The sequence below is a fragment of the Tamandua tetradactyla genome, chromosome 18, assembly GCF_023851605.1.
Source record: "Tamandua tetradactyla isolate mTamTet1 chromosome 18, mTamTet1.pri, whole genome shotgun sequence".
In the NCBI taxonomy this organism is placed as follows: domain Eukaryota; kingdom Metazoa; phylum Chordata; class Mammalia; order Pilosa; family Myrmecophagidae; genus Tamandua; species Tamandua tetradactyla.
The window spans coordinates 48481002-48494522 of NC_135344.1; the positions used below are offsets into that span (position 1 = coordinate 48481002).

Genomic DNA, 13521 nt, shown 5'->3' on the forward strand with positions numbered 1-13521 from the left:
ATTCCATTTTGGCTTTTCTCAGCTGTTTAAATATCCATTAAAAAATATAGCAGATGGGAGAGAATCCCCTAAATGTTCTGGTGATTCTTTAATACCAACAGCACAACTCTGATCAACTAGCGTGAGGCACATTTATGTCCACCAAAGTTCTGAAGGCTGTCTTAAACACTGGGCTGGGTTGTGGGATGCTGGTTGGAAATGACATCAGATTTCCACATTAAATTTCACTTGGATAAAGAGGAGTTTACTGTTATTAGAAATAGAGTTGAACATTCACTTTCTTTTCCAGTTTCTCTTGTTATATTCACTTCTAAGTTACATGGTCAGTCAATGGTTATCTCCTGATGGCTTAAATCCTACATAAAAAAGTCCAAAAGCCACCAAATGGAAATTCTGAGTACCAAGCAGCGTGACTGCCTATACTTACCTGTTATGCCAAGAGAGAGAAAGCAAAAGAAGTGTCTGCAGATTGGGGTCTCTATGTGGATGTATTCATAAACCACTACAATGAAATTATTGAAAGTATATGTCAGGGGCCTTCCTTTCTGTCAGAAGAGTAGGTATCAAAAAAAAACATTTCTTAAAACTGGTATGAATTACTTTTTACTTCAGAATAGTCCTTAAACTTAGCATTCGTCAACCTTGAAATGATTCAGCTACATAATGGAAGCTATTTAGCGAATATTTGCACCTCTATTTAAAAATTATCTTCCCAATATAAACAAAAGTGAAAAATCTAATTCTATTAGTTGGAGTCCCATAGATTTCATATAAATCCTCTTCTTTATTGTTACTCTGGTTCTATTTCTATATATGTGGAATGGGTGCAAATTACTCTCGGCTCTTGATTCTCTATGAATCCTTTCTCTAGCAATAATCCAGGATTTAGCAGGAATTTATATTTCTCTTTTTACATTTTCCATTGTTACAAAAACAATTTCAAAATAAAATCATATTCAGTCCCATGAAGACTTCAGAACTTGCCTGAAGGCTGCCAGGTACTTGTTTTTAGGGAGATAGAATGGAAATGACATCACAGAACTTCCATGGCCTGTGTCTATTCTACCACCTGTCATGTGGAATCACAGCCATCCCTACTTGCCCCACCACCTGGTTACCATAGAGATTGGGCCAAAGCAATACATCCCCACAGCCTATATAAGGAATCTATTAAGCTTGAACTTCTTGTTCTAGAATTATTTATTTCAACTTGAGAATTTCTCAAATTCCCACCATGGAAACAATAATGTACCCTGGTATAATTGGACAGGAACAATTCTTTTACTACTCTAGGTTGCAGAGTGACAGCTGGTGACTTTTGTAAGCGAATGGCATAATAAAATTAGCTGGAACATCTCCACTGCTAGGGTTAAAACATTCTTAAGCATTGGTCAGACAAGGAGACTAAGTGAAATCTTTTGAGAGTGGTAAAATGAGATTGTCGAAATGTCAGGTTAGTGATTTTCCTTTTTAGTATGCAGAATAAATGGTGAAAGTGGAGATGTTGGTATTATATGCAGACTAGGAGCTTTGACAAATGCCCTGGTGAAATTTTAGGTTGACAATGTAAGTCCGTTTAACAATGCTGCCATGTATGTGTTGGCAAAGAAACCTTAGCTGGATATCTAAGTCCCTACCCTGCCACTAACATGCTGGGAGACACTGGACGAGTGACAATCTCTTTGTGCCTTCATCTGTAAAATTAGAGATTTGGATGAACACGCTTTAAGAACTCTGCCAGCTCTGAAATTCTCTGATTCTACGAGGGAAAATTATAAGATAGTGAGGCTCAGTTTCCAATGTGGTGTGTGCCCGCCATCCCATCATTTTATGGTGGCACATTATTGACTAGCACATTTAATGCAAGTCATGGTTACTTTCACCAGGATAGTTAAGAAACCCTTTTCAATTTCTTCCCCGTTTGCTCTAGGGTCTTTTATAACACCTCAGAAACACTGTTTTAGACCCTTTACAAAGAGGAGAGTTAAAACATCCTTCCACTTCACGCTTCATCAAATCCCTCCTCAGGCAGGCGCTCACACAACACTTTTAAGTGTCCACAGCTAAAGCCTGGGATGAGTTAACTAAAGGTCAGTGCATAAAATACAACTGCCCTCAAGCTCCTTTGGTATTATTTTAACCTCTAGAGTCTTCCACAGCATTTGAATTGCATCTTAAAGACACAGGATCTTTACGGACATAAGCATCTGATCGAGGAATACAGAGATAGTTGGTTACTCTAGAAAAGTATTTGGAAAAGAGACCAAGAGGTACAAAAGGAAGGGGAGACCAAACATCTAGAGAGTAGGAGACATTCAGAGGGCGCTTACGGATCAAAGGCTGCCAGCAGGAAGTTGAGCAGAAGGCTGATGGACTGCTCCACGTGGATCTGGTGAGTGGTGGGCATCCGTTTGTTGAGCTGGTAAAAAATGGTGGAGAGCACGGCCTCCAAGCGGGCCACGTTGAGTTCTATATTTGGGTCCAGGTTGTTCAGAGCATTTTCCCGCAACGCTTCTATGACGTTCCAAATGTCCACCAGGTGCACTATATACAATCAGAGCAGAGTTAACATGTCAGCCCCCAATGCAGGGGGAGATACATTCACATGCGCCGACCACACTGTCTCTCTAGACTCCCCGCAGGCTTCAATATGTGTTCAGCTGCTGTCGGAGGCTGACACGAGTAAATGTGCACAGAGAGCACGTGATCTCAAAGATCTGATTTACTATATACGGTAACAAGCAAAGGACTTACTAAATACCACAGCAGAGAATTATTTCTAATCTTAATAATGACCCTTGAAATACAGTTACCTGTGAGGCAAGAGAGGATCCGGGAAGTTAACTGACCATCACAATGGTAAAACTGGCATTCAAATCCACGTCTGTCTGGTGTAAAGGAACTTGCCCACTGCACGCCACTGAGCCAGCCATCGAAAAGAAAAGCCCAACACTTACCTTCCAGATTCTAGTATTTGAAAGGATATCAGAACTGCATTTGAATATTAAAAATACTTTCATTTGTTTATATACATTTCAGCGGTATAAAGTTTGAAATAAGAAAAAAGGAAAGGAAAGTTAAGGGAGGCAGGAAGACGGGAAAAAGAAAAATTACTTTATATCATGTTTGCAAGCAGATCTAAATCACAGGTCAACGAACCAACGTGGTCAAGAATAAGCAATTTCTTGGCTGCGTTGCTGACCACGCCCTTCAATTTAAGTCATTTTTGCTTTGAGTAGGATAGTCAAGAAATCCATTTCTATTTCTCTCCTGGGGTCCTGTTATGACGTTTCCTAAGCCATAATCAAGACAATGAACATATTCATTACCCCTAAAAGCTTCATTGTAATTCTTTACCTCCTATCCCAGGCAGTCACTGCTATGATTTATGGCACTGTTTTCTAGAATCTTATATAACTGGAATCATACAGTAAGCATTCTTTTCTGTCTGGATTCTTTTGCTTAGTGTGACTATTCTGACAGTCATCCTTGTCTTGCATGTATTAATAGGTTATTCCTTTTTATTGCTGTGATATTCTCTATTATATGGATATATCACAATTCGTTTATCTCATCACCTCTAAAGGAACATTTGGGTTTGTCCCAGTTTTGGGTGATTACAAGTAAAGCTGCTATGAATATTCATATATGTGCTGTTTTGTAGACTTAGGCATTCATTTCTCTTGGAAAATACTTAGAAACGAAGTGGCTGGGTTGTATGGTGTATGGTTTAAGGAACGCCCAAAACTTTTTCCAACATTGTTGTACCATATTCCATTCCCCTCAGCAGTGTATGAGAATTCCAGTTCTTCTACATCCTTGCCAAGCTTAAGGAACACTTTTAATTACACTTTTGCATCTGCAAGTAAATATTTTCTCAAAGAAATAAATACTTATACTTTGGTTCCTGAAGAGTGTGCCCACCACATATGCCTTTCCCCTACCACTTCCTAGCTTTAGTCTCCTACCTCTTTGCTCACTTAATTGATACTAAATTTTAAAATCAAAGCTAACATCTCTTGGGCTCCTGCTATGTATACCTGGCATTGAACGGTGTGACTAGGTGTCTATGTGGTTCCTCTCTTTTACTTTTGTTTCTCTGTTCAGATTCTAGTATTCCTTAATTTTGGTATAGGAAAACTTTATTACCAATTCCTTTCTCTAAGTCCTGTCATTAAAACAACAAACAAAAGCAAACAATTTTGTAGTCAGACTCTGTTCTCTCCAGCCAAGTTTGATTGCAGGATTTCTAACCATGGCACCCTAAGGGATGAGACCAATCTCTGCAGACCCTCTTATTGCCACATTAGGCATACAGGAAAACAAAAACCCAAAGTCTTGCCCTCATAACTAACTTTATGTGCACTTTGAGACCTAAGAGATAAGTAGATTATGCAAAAACCTGAACAACCAAAACAAGTTATATAGAAATTTCACTGGATCCTTCACTTGGAAGTTTTGTTGTTATTTTGAAAAATTACTTAAAATAAAATGTTTTATGTCATGAAAGAAAGGAACCTGTGATTGACTTAAGGAGCACTGGACTTAGAGTCCGAAAACTGAGGCTCAAAATCTAGCTCTTCTACTAGCGAGTTCAAGACCTCTTTGTAAGACATGGGGCCTCACTTTCCACATTTACAAAATGGGATCGTATCACGTAAATGGGAAAATGAATGAAGTCAAAAGTGGTAGTTCCTGGGACAATGTAGACAATAAATGACACATGAACAAATAAATCATGATGGCCAGTTCAAAGGAAAAAGTGTGTCTATGGTTTGGGGTAGATGACTACAAATCACTTTTCAACTGAAATACCTAAATATTTATTAGAATTGGATAAATTCAGATTTATGTAATTCCATATATCTCTCCATATATTAAAGTCCACAAGGAAATTCTTAAAGCTATTTATCCAGGTTTTCAATTGAGTCAGCAAGGGTCTCCCAAGGAGAAATTATCTACAAATTAAATTTATTTATTTAGTTTTTATTCTTGAGGGAAACAGCTGGGATTTCTATAATCATTCTATCTCTAGTTGATCTATGAATTCTCTGACTCTAGTCCTTAGAGTCAGGATGCAGGATGCAAAGAATACAGCGATTTGAGATCTGGCGTGTTCTCCTGATTGGTATCTGTGAGAAGCTTAAAGCCATCTATTCTCAGATGGTTCCTGGCTATGGCTCAGGCTTCTTCTCAGAAGAAAAGAGGAGCATGGACTATGAGCTGGAGGCCAGAGGGAGGTGGCTAGAGGCCAAGAAAGAGAAATGACTGCTGGTAGAGGGAGAGAATCTGGAGTGGAAGGCCATCCAGCCAGACTTTGCAGGGAAGTGGTTATCCTCAGGGTGGGGCCATGGGAGTGGCCGGCATGTCCTGTGGAGGCCCTGTAGCACCTCAGCCTCAGCTTGCCCAGCTTACACTCACCTCTTTACCACCGACCCTGCTTATTCTGGTGTTCCCTTCCTTGGTGAATGGGACTATCACTCACCCTCATGCCCCTACCCCAGCCAGAATCTGAATTCCATCCCTGGTTCTTCACTTGCATTTCACATCCCAGCAATGGCCAAGGCCTACAGACTTTATCTCTTAAATTTTGCTTTAATCCCTCCATTTCTATGGACCCACTATCTCTTACTGGTATGACTGAGTCAGCTCTTTCTGCCTTCGTTCTTTACCCACTCTAATTCTTTCCATTCACTGCAGCCAGAGTGATGGTTCTGAACTGACAATCTGATATGCCACTTGTCACTTGTATGCTCTTGATGTCCTTTAATAATTTCCCATTATTCTGAAATTTAAACTTGTCAACATGACTTGCCAAGGTTTTTTTTGGGGGGGGGGGGTGTGTGTGTGCATGGTCTGGGAATCGAACCCGGGTCTCCCGCATGGAAGGCGAGCATTCTACCACTGAACCACCCGTGCACTGGCCAAGTTCTTTTTGATCTGGTCCCTGCTTACTTCTTATCTACACCTCATCATCACACCTTAGTGTCAACAACACCTCTTAAAGGATGTCTTCCTGTATCCCTTGCCTCTGGATTCTGTCCCCTCCTCTGTGCCACACTCTTCTTCCGCATCCCAGCATTTAGTCTGCTGTGTTGTGCAGTGTAGTTGTCTGTCTGTCTGCCTTCTGTATTGGGCCACAGGAAGAGACTCTGCCTGTTGTGACTACTGGTGCTCGCCCCATCGTGGTGCCTTACACATCACAGCAGCTCAATAAATACTTGTTGACAAATCAACAAATAAATTAGGAAATGACTCAATGGCGAAACAGGGTGTTCTAAGGATGTGTTCTGTTTTGAAAGAGACTTGCAGAAGTGAAGAATCACACAGGCCTTGGTCTGAATCCTGGGCCACTAACTCATTAGGTAAATTGTTCAGTCAAGTTATTAACTTCACTGAATGTTTACCTCAGAAACATGCAACTCATAATAGCACCAACCCTGTGATGATTTTGATGAGGATTAAATGAGACAATGCCTTTAAAACACCTGGGACTGTGTATGTCACTTAGGAAGTAATAATTGTTATTGATTATTACAGACAAATTGAAGATCCAGAAATCAAATGAAAGTTATTAAAAACAACTATGTCCCATATTTGTGTCCTCATGCATTCAAGGTTTCAATATGAGGTAAAATAAAATACTAATTCTGGCTTACTATGAGAATAAACAGTTATAAAGGACTAAGATAAAGGTAGTTTTCATAATTATGTGCAAGGCATGGTGGCAGGTCCTGCCTCTCGGAGCTGACGGCCTGGTGGGAGCATAGGCATTGCCCACATGATCCCATCGACAGATAATCAGAAATTATGACATGCTGTCACACAGAGGGTGTCAGGCACAAAACAGGAGATTACTATATGGTCATAACGGAGACCAGGACTGATAAGGAGGAGCCCTGTGGCATGAAAAGGATTTTGTTCCTTATGCCAAGGATGTGAAGACACTCATGGATTTTAAGTAGGGGAGTGACAGGATCAGAAATGCAGCTGATACAGATCACTTCTGGCACGTGAAGACAAGATGGGGACGGGCAGGCACGCATGTGGAAAGCATGTGAGCCAGCTGCTGCAGAAAGAGGGGGTGCTATTTTGCATAAGCGAAAGGAGAAGGTAGTACACAGAAAAATTGTAATCATTAGTAGTTAAGTACTATATTCCAGGGGTGGCAGAGTACAGAGGATGCGGGTTTCACAATTACAAAGTGTGAGGGTTCACTCTTGGTTTCACTAATAACCAGTCGTAAAACTATGAAATGATTTCATCTCTATAAATTTTATTATTCTCTCTCTTTTTTTTTTTTTTTTTTTAGAAATGAGGAAACCAATACCTTCCTGAGGGAGCTGTAGTGAGGCTTGAAGAGAAAATGTCTATAGAAGTGCCAACCAGAGAGCTTGGCACATACTACGTGTTCAACAAATGGTAGCTGGTAATGCTAAGGCAATTAAACACCCACTGATCTGCCGCCTTACCACACTATTAATTTACATTACCTATGAGTCCACATTGAAGTTTTAGCCCAGTCCTCCAAATTCAATAAACTAATCAACACGTGTTTTTGAACATATTATGCAGGCCATATAAAAGAAGTACAAACTACACTCTGGCCTCAAAAATAGATGCTTATTCAGTCAGATTGTCATAACTTGTGTTAGAGGAGTTTGATTTGATTTTACTGCATTGGATAATTGGAAACCTGGTGAGGAAGCCCTCTTATTAAGGGTCTTTGGAAACTTTACTTCATTGGTAACTCCTCTGGGAGGTGCAGGCGGCGATACAGAAGAGTGCAGAGTGGGATGGCTGGCTGGGTTCTCTTCTGCTCTCCCCACTGGGCATTCGTTCAACTGTGGGCAAGTTACCTAACTTCTTGAAGTTTCAGTGTCCTCACCTGTAAAAGGGGGACAATAATAATTCCTCCCTTACAGGGTTATTTGACGATCAAAAGACATAATTCACGTAAAGCCCTTTGCACAGTGCTTGGGGCATAATAAGCACTCAATAGAGATTCGTTATTCTTATCAGAAATTTAAGTATCATAAGCCTTTTGCTTACTTAAATAGCACTGCATTAAGATATATCCTAAGTTAAGAATCATTAGGTAGTCTATTTTAAAAGTCTGACCATTTGTAAAAATTTATTGCTTACTGTTGTGCTATTAAATCATTTTAGAAATTGAGGAAATGTATTCTGGTTGTACAATGCTGACCACATACCACTAGATGGCACTGTGCATATTTTACTAAAGAGTCATCAAGCTTTAACTGTCCCTGACGGAGTACCTGCTTGGACGCATGCTGTCAGAATACTGGGGGCAGGAAGTGGGGCTCCTCCATCTGTAAAACTGCATAAACTTTATATGAATACATTAGATAAGGCAACTGTTTGCAGAATGAAATTCTTAAGCTAACATGAACCAAGAATGCAAAAATGAATTCTTAAAAACATTATTTAGTACTTACAGAAGCCTTAAAATAGACTTAGTGTTAATTTCAGAAATTAATATTATTAAAATTTCATAGTTGGTTTTTACGGACCAATGAACACAGACAACCTTAACTAGTTTGAGATTGCCTTAAATCCTGGTACTCATAAAAAAAGGCTAGGTGGGCGTGGCATGCAGGGGGGCGGGGGGGTAGAAGAGCTTGTTGATCTGGAAAGATGTTCTTATCTGCTTTCTGATGTCTTCCCTTATTTTAATAGGAGATGGAGTTTTTAGGCTATAATTCAAGACGATTTAAATCCCAAATAAACCTGAAAAAAGTGCTAAAATGACAAACTCATTTGTACCTAGACAGAAATGACTGAGATCACTGAGAAGTAGTCGAATCATAGAAATAGGGGTAAAATATGGGGGAGAGGGTATAGAAAGGACAGGAATACCAAGAGTAGACTTCAGAATTTAGTCTATTTCATGATTTAGTCCAGGGCCAGGCTTTCCTGGACTGCAGGGGATGTAAAGACAATATCCTTTCTCTAAAGCATTGAAAATCCCTCTCAAGTTCCCAGGCTCAGATTCTACCACCTACTGATTCTAAAATTTAGGAGGGTGGGAAAGGGGTTCACAAAGCTCTTCAGGTGATTCTAACAACCACTGATTTATAAACCTTTCGCAGGCTCTCAAGAGCTTGCAGCTGGGGAGCTCAATAAACAATCACTTTGTAGAGCCTTAACTATTTAGAGCAGTGGTTCCCAACCCTGGCTGCACATTGGAATCACTACAAGTTTTTTCAACTGCTCCCAGGTGCTGCTGCTGCTGCTGGTTCACAGACCACACTTAGAAATGCAGACTCTCAGGCCCCACCCCAGACCGAGAGAATCAGAACAGCATCCCCAGAGGTTTCTTATTCACATTAAAGTGCGGAGAATCACTACTTGGGGCCAGTAGTCCTGGTATGTTCTCATAGGCTCTGAGGTGAGTTGCAAGAAGCTGGTCAATATCAATTTCTGAAGTTGAAGAATGATTTATATAATGACACATGGACACACTATTTTAGAGGGACTTGAGGTTTACACCCATAAGATGTAATAAACATTATGATGTACTTTCCTTCCTGGGAGAAAAGGAAATTTCAGTTATGCTGGGAATTGAATATAATCTATCGATGCCATTGGGAATCCTCTGGCATGCTGACTCTATGTGCCCATGCCCCTCCCACTTACTGCCAAACCTCCCATGCTTAAGTGCTGCTGATTGGTGCCTGCGGCTTAGCTATGACCTGTTCTCCCATTTCTGATTTATGCAGGTTAAAGGAAAAGAGAACTCTGCTGCTGACCTACCCATCAAGTCTCATAGCAAAGGTGACAGGTGATCTCTCCTGAAAACTCTCTCAAGACTTAAGTTTCCTGACCTTCAGGGCAATGTTGCTAGCATGAATTTTCCATCGTACCACACTCTTCAGAGAATGAGGACCAAGTGAAGGTAACATTACTGACTAGTTGATATGCCAGATTTAAAGTGCCAAAGTCTGTTCTTTCACACAGCAGATTCTTAAAATACATCGGTGGTTTGTAGAAAAAGTTAATTATGAGGATTCATTCTTTTAGTTATCCAACCAAGTTGCAATGCCCTTGGAACTAAAAGATTAACATGCACACAGACATTGCCTTTTTCCTGTGATGGCTCTTAAATGGAAAATTTCAATCCATAGTCTAAAGGCCAAGGAGACTTTAATTAAAAATGCTTTTAGGGAGCTTCACAGATGGGTCAGCCGTGCCACGGAAACGGGGTGTGATGAGGTGGGAAGAGGCACTTATCCCCTTGTGAGTCTCAGAATCAACTCCAGCTCCCTTAATAAACTCATTCCCCCAGCTACTAGCTCATCCTTAGCTTCCCACTCCAGAGACCTAAGAATTGATTCATTCAACAAGTATCTATACAGGTCTTATTATGAGTCAGTACTGTTCTGGGTTCTGGAACTACAGTTGCAAACAAGATAGGCAGGTCCCTGACCACACTGAGCTTTAGGTGGTGGAGAATAGAGATATTAAACAAACAAGTGTGTTGAGAGTGAACAATAATCTACTCTCTCCTTATAGAGGGTAACAATGAGCTCAGGGATAGCAAACGTGGATTCATGTGGTGCTGGCCTTTTTCTCTCTTTCATTTGTACAATAGAGATAATAACATCCACCTGTTTTTTTTTAACCTTACAGATTTGTTCTGAGGAATGATGAAAATGTACATGAGAAACTGAGTAATCTGTAAACACTACATGCATTTTAGTCATTACTCTTATTTTTGAAAGAAAACAGAGGGGCATTAAAATGTACAGTTATTCAAGTAGAAATTATGAAACATTTCTCCCACAAAGTCCTTTCAATTTACTGCTCCACTCTCAATTATAAGGACATTTCTCTCTTAATAGAAGCTTTCTTCTCCAACTTCAGGTTTGTTTTCCTCTTAGTGGATGCAAAGGTGTTAGGAATCCAAGAGACATTCTATCATAATGACTAGTGTTTTAGTTCCATTTCAGGTCAAATATCTATCTCAAAATCTCTGAAAAAATTTGGAGAGCCTCAGCTCCCTGGAAAAATAAGACAAATTGGGCCTACCCCTCTTTGCCAGGCATTTCTTGCACGCACAGTGTATAGAAAAAGCCTGCCATGTGTTTATGCTTACAGTATTGGGAAAAAGGAAAACAATCTGAGATTCCATAATATTTTCAAAATAAACTAATATTATCAAAATTTTTAAGAGTCTACAATACCAACATGCCTGATGTTTAGGGGATTTAATCAAATATGAGGCTGCCTGACCAAAACAGAGATTGTAATTCCCAGGGGGAGAGACACGCTCAGAAGACCTTACTGAAGGGCAACGTAAGATAATAGGTGATCAAAAGCTCACATCCATGGTGCAGACAAAACACGATACAGGAGCTCAAAATAAAGGGTATGATATTGTGGTCCAAACCTTGGAAAGGTTTGGAGGAGGGAGTACGGCTTGTGTTGGCTCCTGAAACATGGATGCCTATGCACAGATACAGAGGAGAGAAGGGTCCCGTAGGAAGGAGAAAATTTGGCAAACAATGGCATGGAGCAGTGGATGAAGATGGTGTTCAGGTCCTATTTTGACCTGACTAGGGCAGAGGTTTGTACCGGGCTTCTTGGAAAACATAACTGAATGGGGAGGCAAGGTCCCGTAGCTCAGTAACTTTTTCTACTGCTAATTATGTAACACTTTCCTAATTCTCCAGGCAGGCAAATAAAGCCATAAAGTATTTGCATCCTATACAGCTTAATGCTCAGCTTCATTTTCAAACTATCATGTGAAGTAATCCAGAGCCCCACTTCCACCCAACCAGGTCAGTGGTAAAAACCAGAGGTCATCTTTAGAGCGGTGAATGGGTCTCAAACTGTGGTGTCTGATTCAATAGGTCTGCGGTGTAGCCTGGACATTCTAAGGTAATAGCAGCTTCTCCGGTGATTCCGATAGAAAACAAAGTTTGAGAACCACTGCTATAGAGCAGGAATTGAAGGATGGACTTAGGCACGAACTGGAAGAAAGAGAAGTTGATGCTCATTGCTTCAGATGAATGCGTTTAAAGAAAATCACTAAATCCCTGGAACCTGTGGTCAAGGGAGCCATGTGCAAATTATTCAGCTGTTAATATATTCTCAAATAAATAATTTTTCCTTATGCCCTTATTCAGGTCTTTCTTCATGACAAAATAGTATTGAGCAGCTACTAGGCTGGAAGAACTCAATAAAGTGATGTATCCTGCCAGTGTCAATAAGTGTATTGCAATGAATGATTAGGTTGAACACAACAGCCATTGCTCACATTAACTGAACATTGAGGTTCGAAAGAAAAGAAAAGTTAATACAAGAACAACTTTGAGAGTTTTTTCCACTAGTGAGCAATATCTTTATAAAATATGAATCCAAACAGCATTTTGAGTAGCCTACCAAATTTTATTTATGGTTCCAAATCTAACATCTTCCTCGGTCCCAAAGGATGCCTTTATTGCAAAGGTTGTTCTCTTTACTAAAGACCCTAGGAAGAAGCTTCAGATCATCCAAAGATAAGATTTTAGTTTCACTTTAATTTCCTGGTGGAAACTGATGTAATAAAGCTTTAGGAATGGGCCCACAACAAACTTTTTGGTGAAAATAAAACTGAATGTCATGCTAATCTTTAAAGACCCTGTCAGAACATTAGTTGCCTATTAGGATGAAATATTTGGTGTTCTTTAAAACAGCATCACTGTTTAAAATAAGGTATAGTAATTGTTGGCTCAACGCTGTCATACTGTAAAAACAAATTTAACTGAATTCAATTGAATAGGCATTTATTAAACCTAGTATCAAAGTATTGCATTAAGGATTGTAAAAGGAATAAGAGAAGGTAAATGAAAAGAAGGATCTGGACAATAACTAATTTTTCACTGTCAGTATGGAACTTTGTTCAGAACACATTTAATGATTTTAGAGGTAGGAGGATTTAGGATCCTATCTCCCCTCTGCATAGTCTTTTTTTTTTTGCATGGGTAGGAATCGAACCCGGGTCTCTGGCATGGCCAAAAACTCTGCCACTGTGCCATCACTGCCTACCCTGCATAGTCGTTTTATACGTGGCTTTTAGACTTCACTGGAAAGTTTTGTATACAGGTTTCTTCAATGAGGTCTGACCATTCCTTACATTATAGAGTCCTCTTTTGGGTTTTTACTGTCTTCTAACTTAGACTTTTACAGCAAGCCTCCTAATTCCTCTCCAGATCCTGCCCCTTTCTGTTTATCCTAAAAAATATTATAAGGCTCAGCTGTGGCCATGCCATTATCTACTGGCTATTGATTAAACCCAACCTGCTAAGCATGAAACTCGATGTTTGGGTTCTTTCCCCTCTATCTCCCACTACTCTTTAGCTTCTCCCCAATCCTATGCTCCAGCCACACTGGACTTCTTCCTTTTCCATAATATCCCCTTGGCTTTCTTGTATGTGCCTTTTTGCACGCTGCTTCCTCCTGCAGGTGTCCCTTCACTCCACCAACCTTTAAAGTGTTACATGAATGACATGGCTC

At 40.0% G+C, this 13521-nt stretch overlaps 1 protein-coding gene and 1 long non-coding RNA gene across 20 annotated transcripts in view; one reads left to right on the forward strand and one right to left on the reverse strand.

Annotated features, from left to right (window-relative positions):
* DTNA (dystrobrevin alpha) overlaps positions 1–13521 on the reverse strand; it is a 383081-nt gene that overhangs the window by 105509 nt on the left and 264051 nt on the right. For all 16 annotated transcript variants that reach the window (XM_077135650.1, XM_077135645.1, XM_077135648.1 and 13 more), the window contains one exon: positions 2331–2544. In XM_077135650.1, coding sequence (XP_076991765.1) covers positions 2331–2544 — 214 coding nt within the window. The remainder of the gene's footprint in view (positions 1–2330; positions 2545–13521) is intronic.
* Positions 1057–12138, forward strand: LOC143662175 (uncharacterized). Of its 4 annotated transcripts, none has more exons than XR_013165204.1 (6): positions 1057–1320; positions 2148–2392; positions 7313–7429; positions 9242–9412; positions 9744–9919; positions 11877–12138. It is a non-coding gene; the product is annotated as an uncharacterized LOC143662175 (long non-coding RNA). The 4 variants fall into 4 exon arrangements; XR_013165205.1 differs by having other exon boundaries at positions 9242–9390; XR_013165203.1 differs by lacking the exon at positions 9242–9412.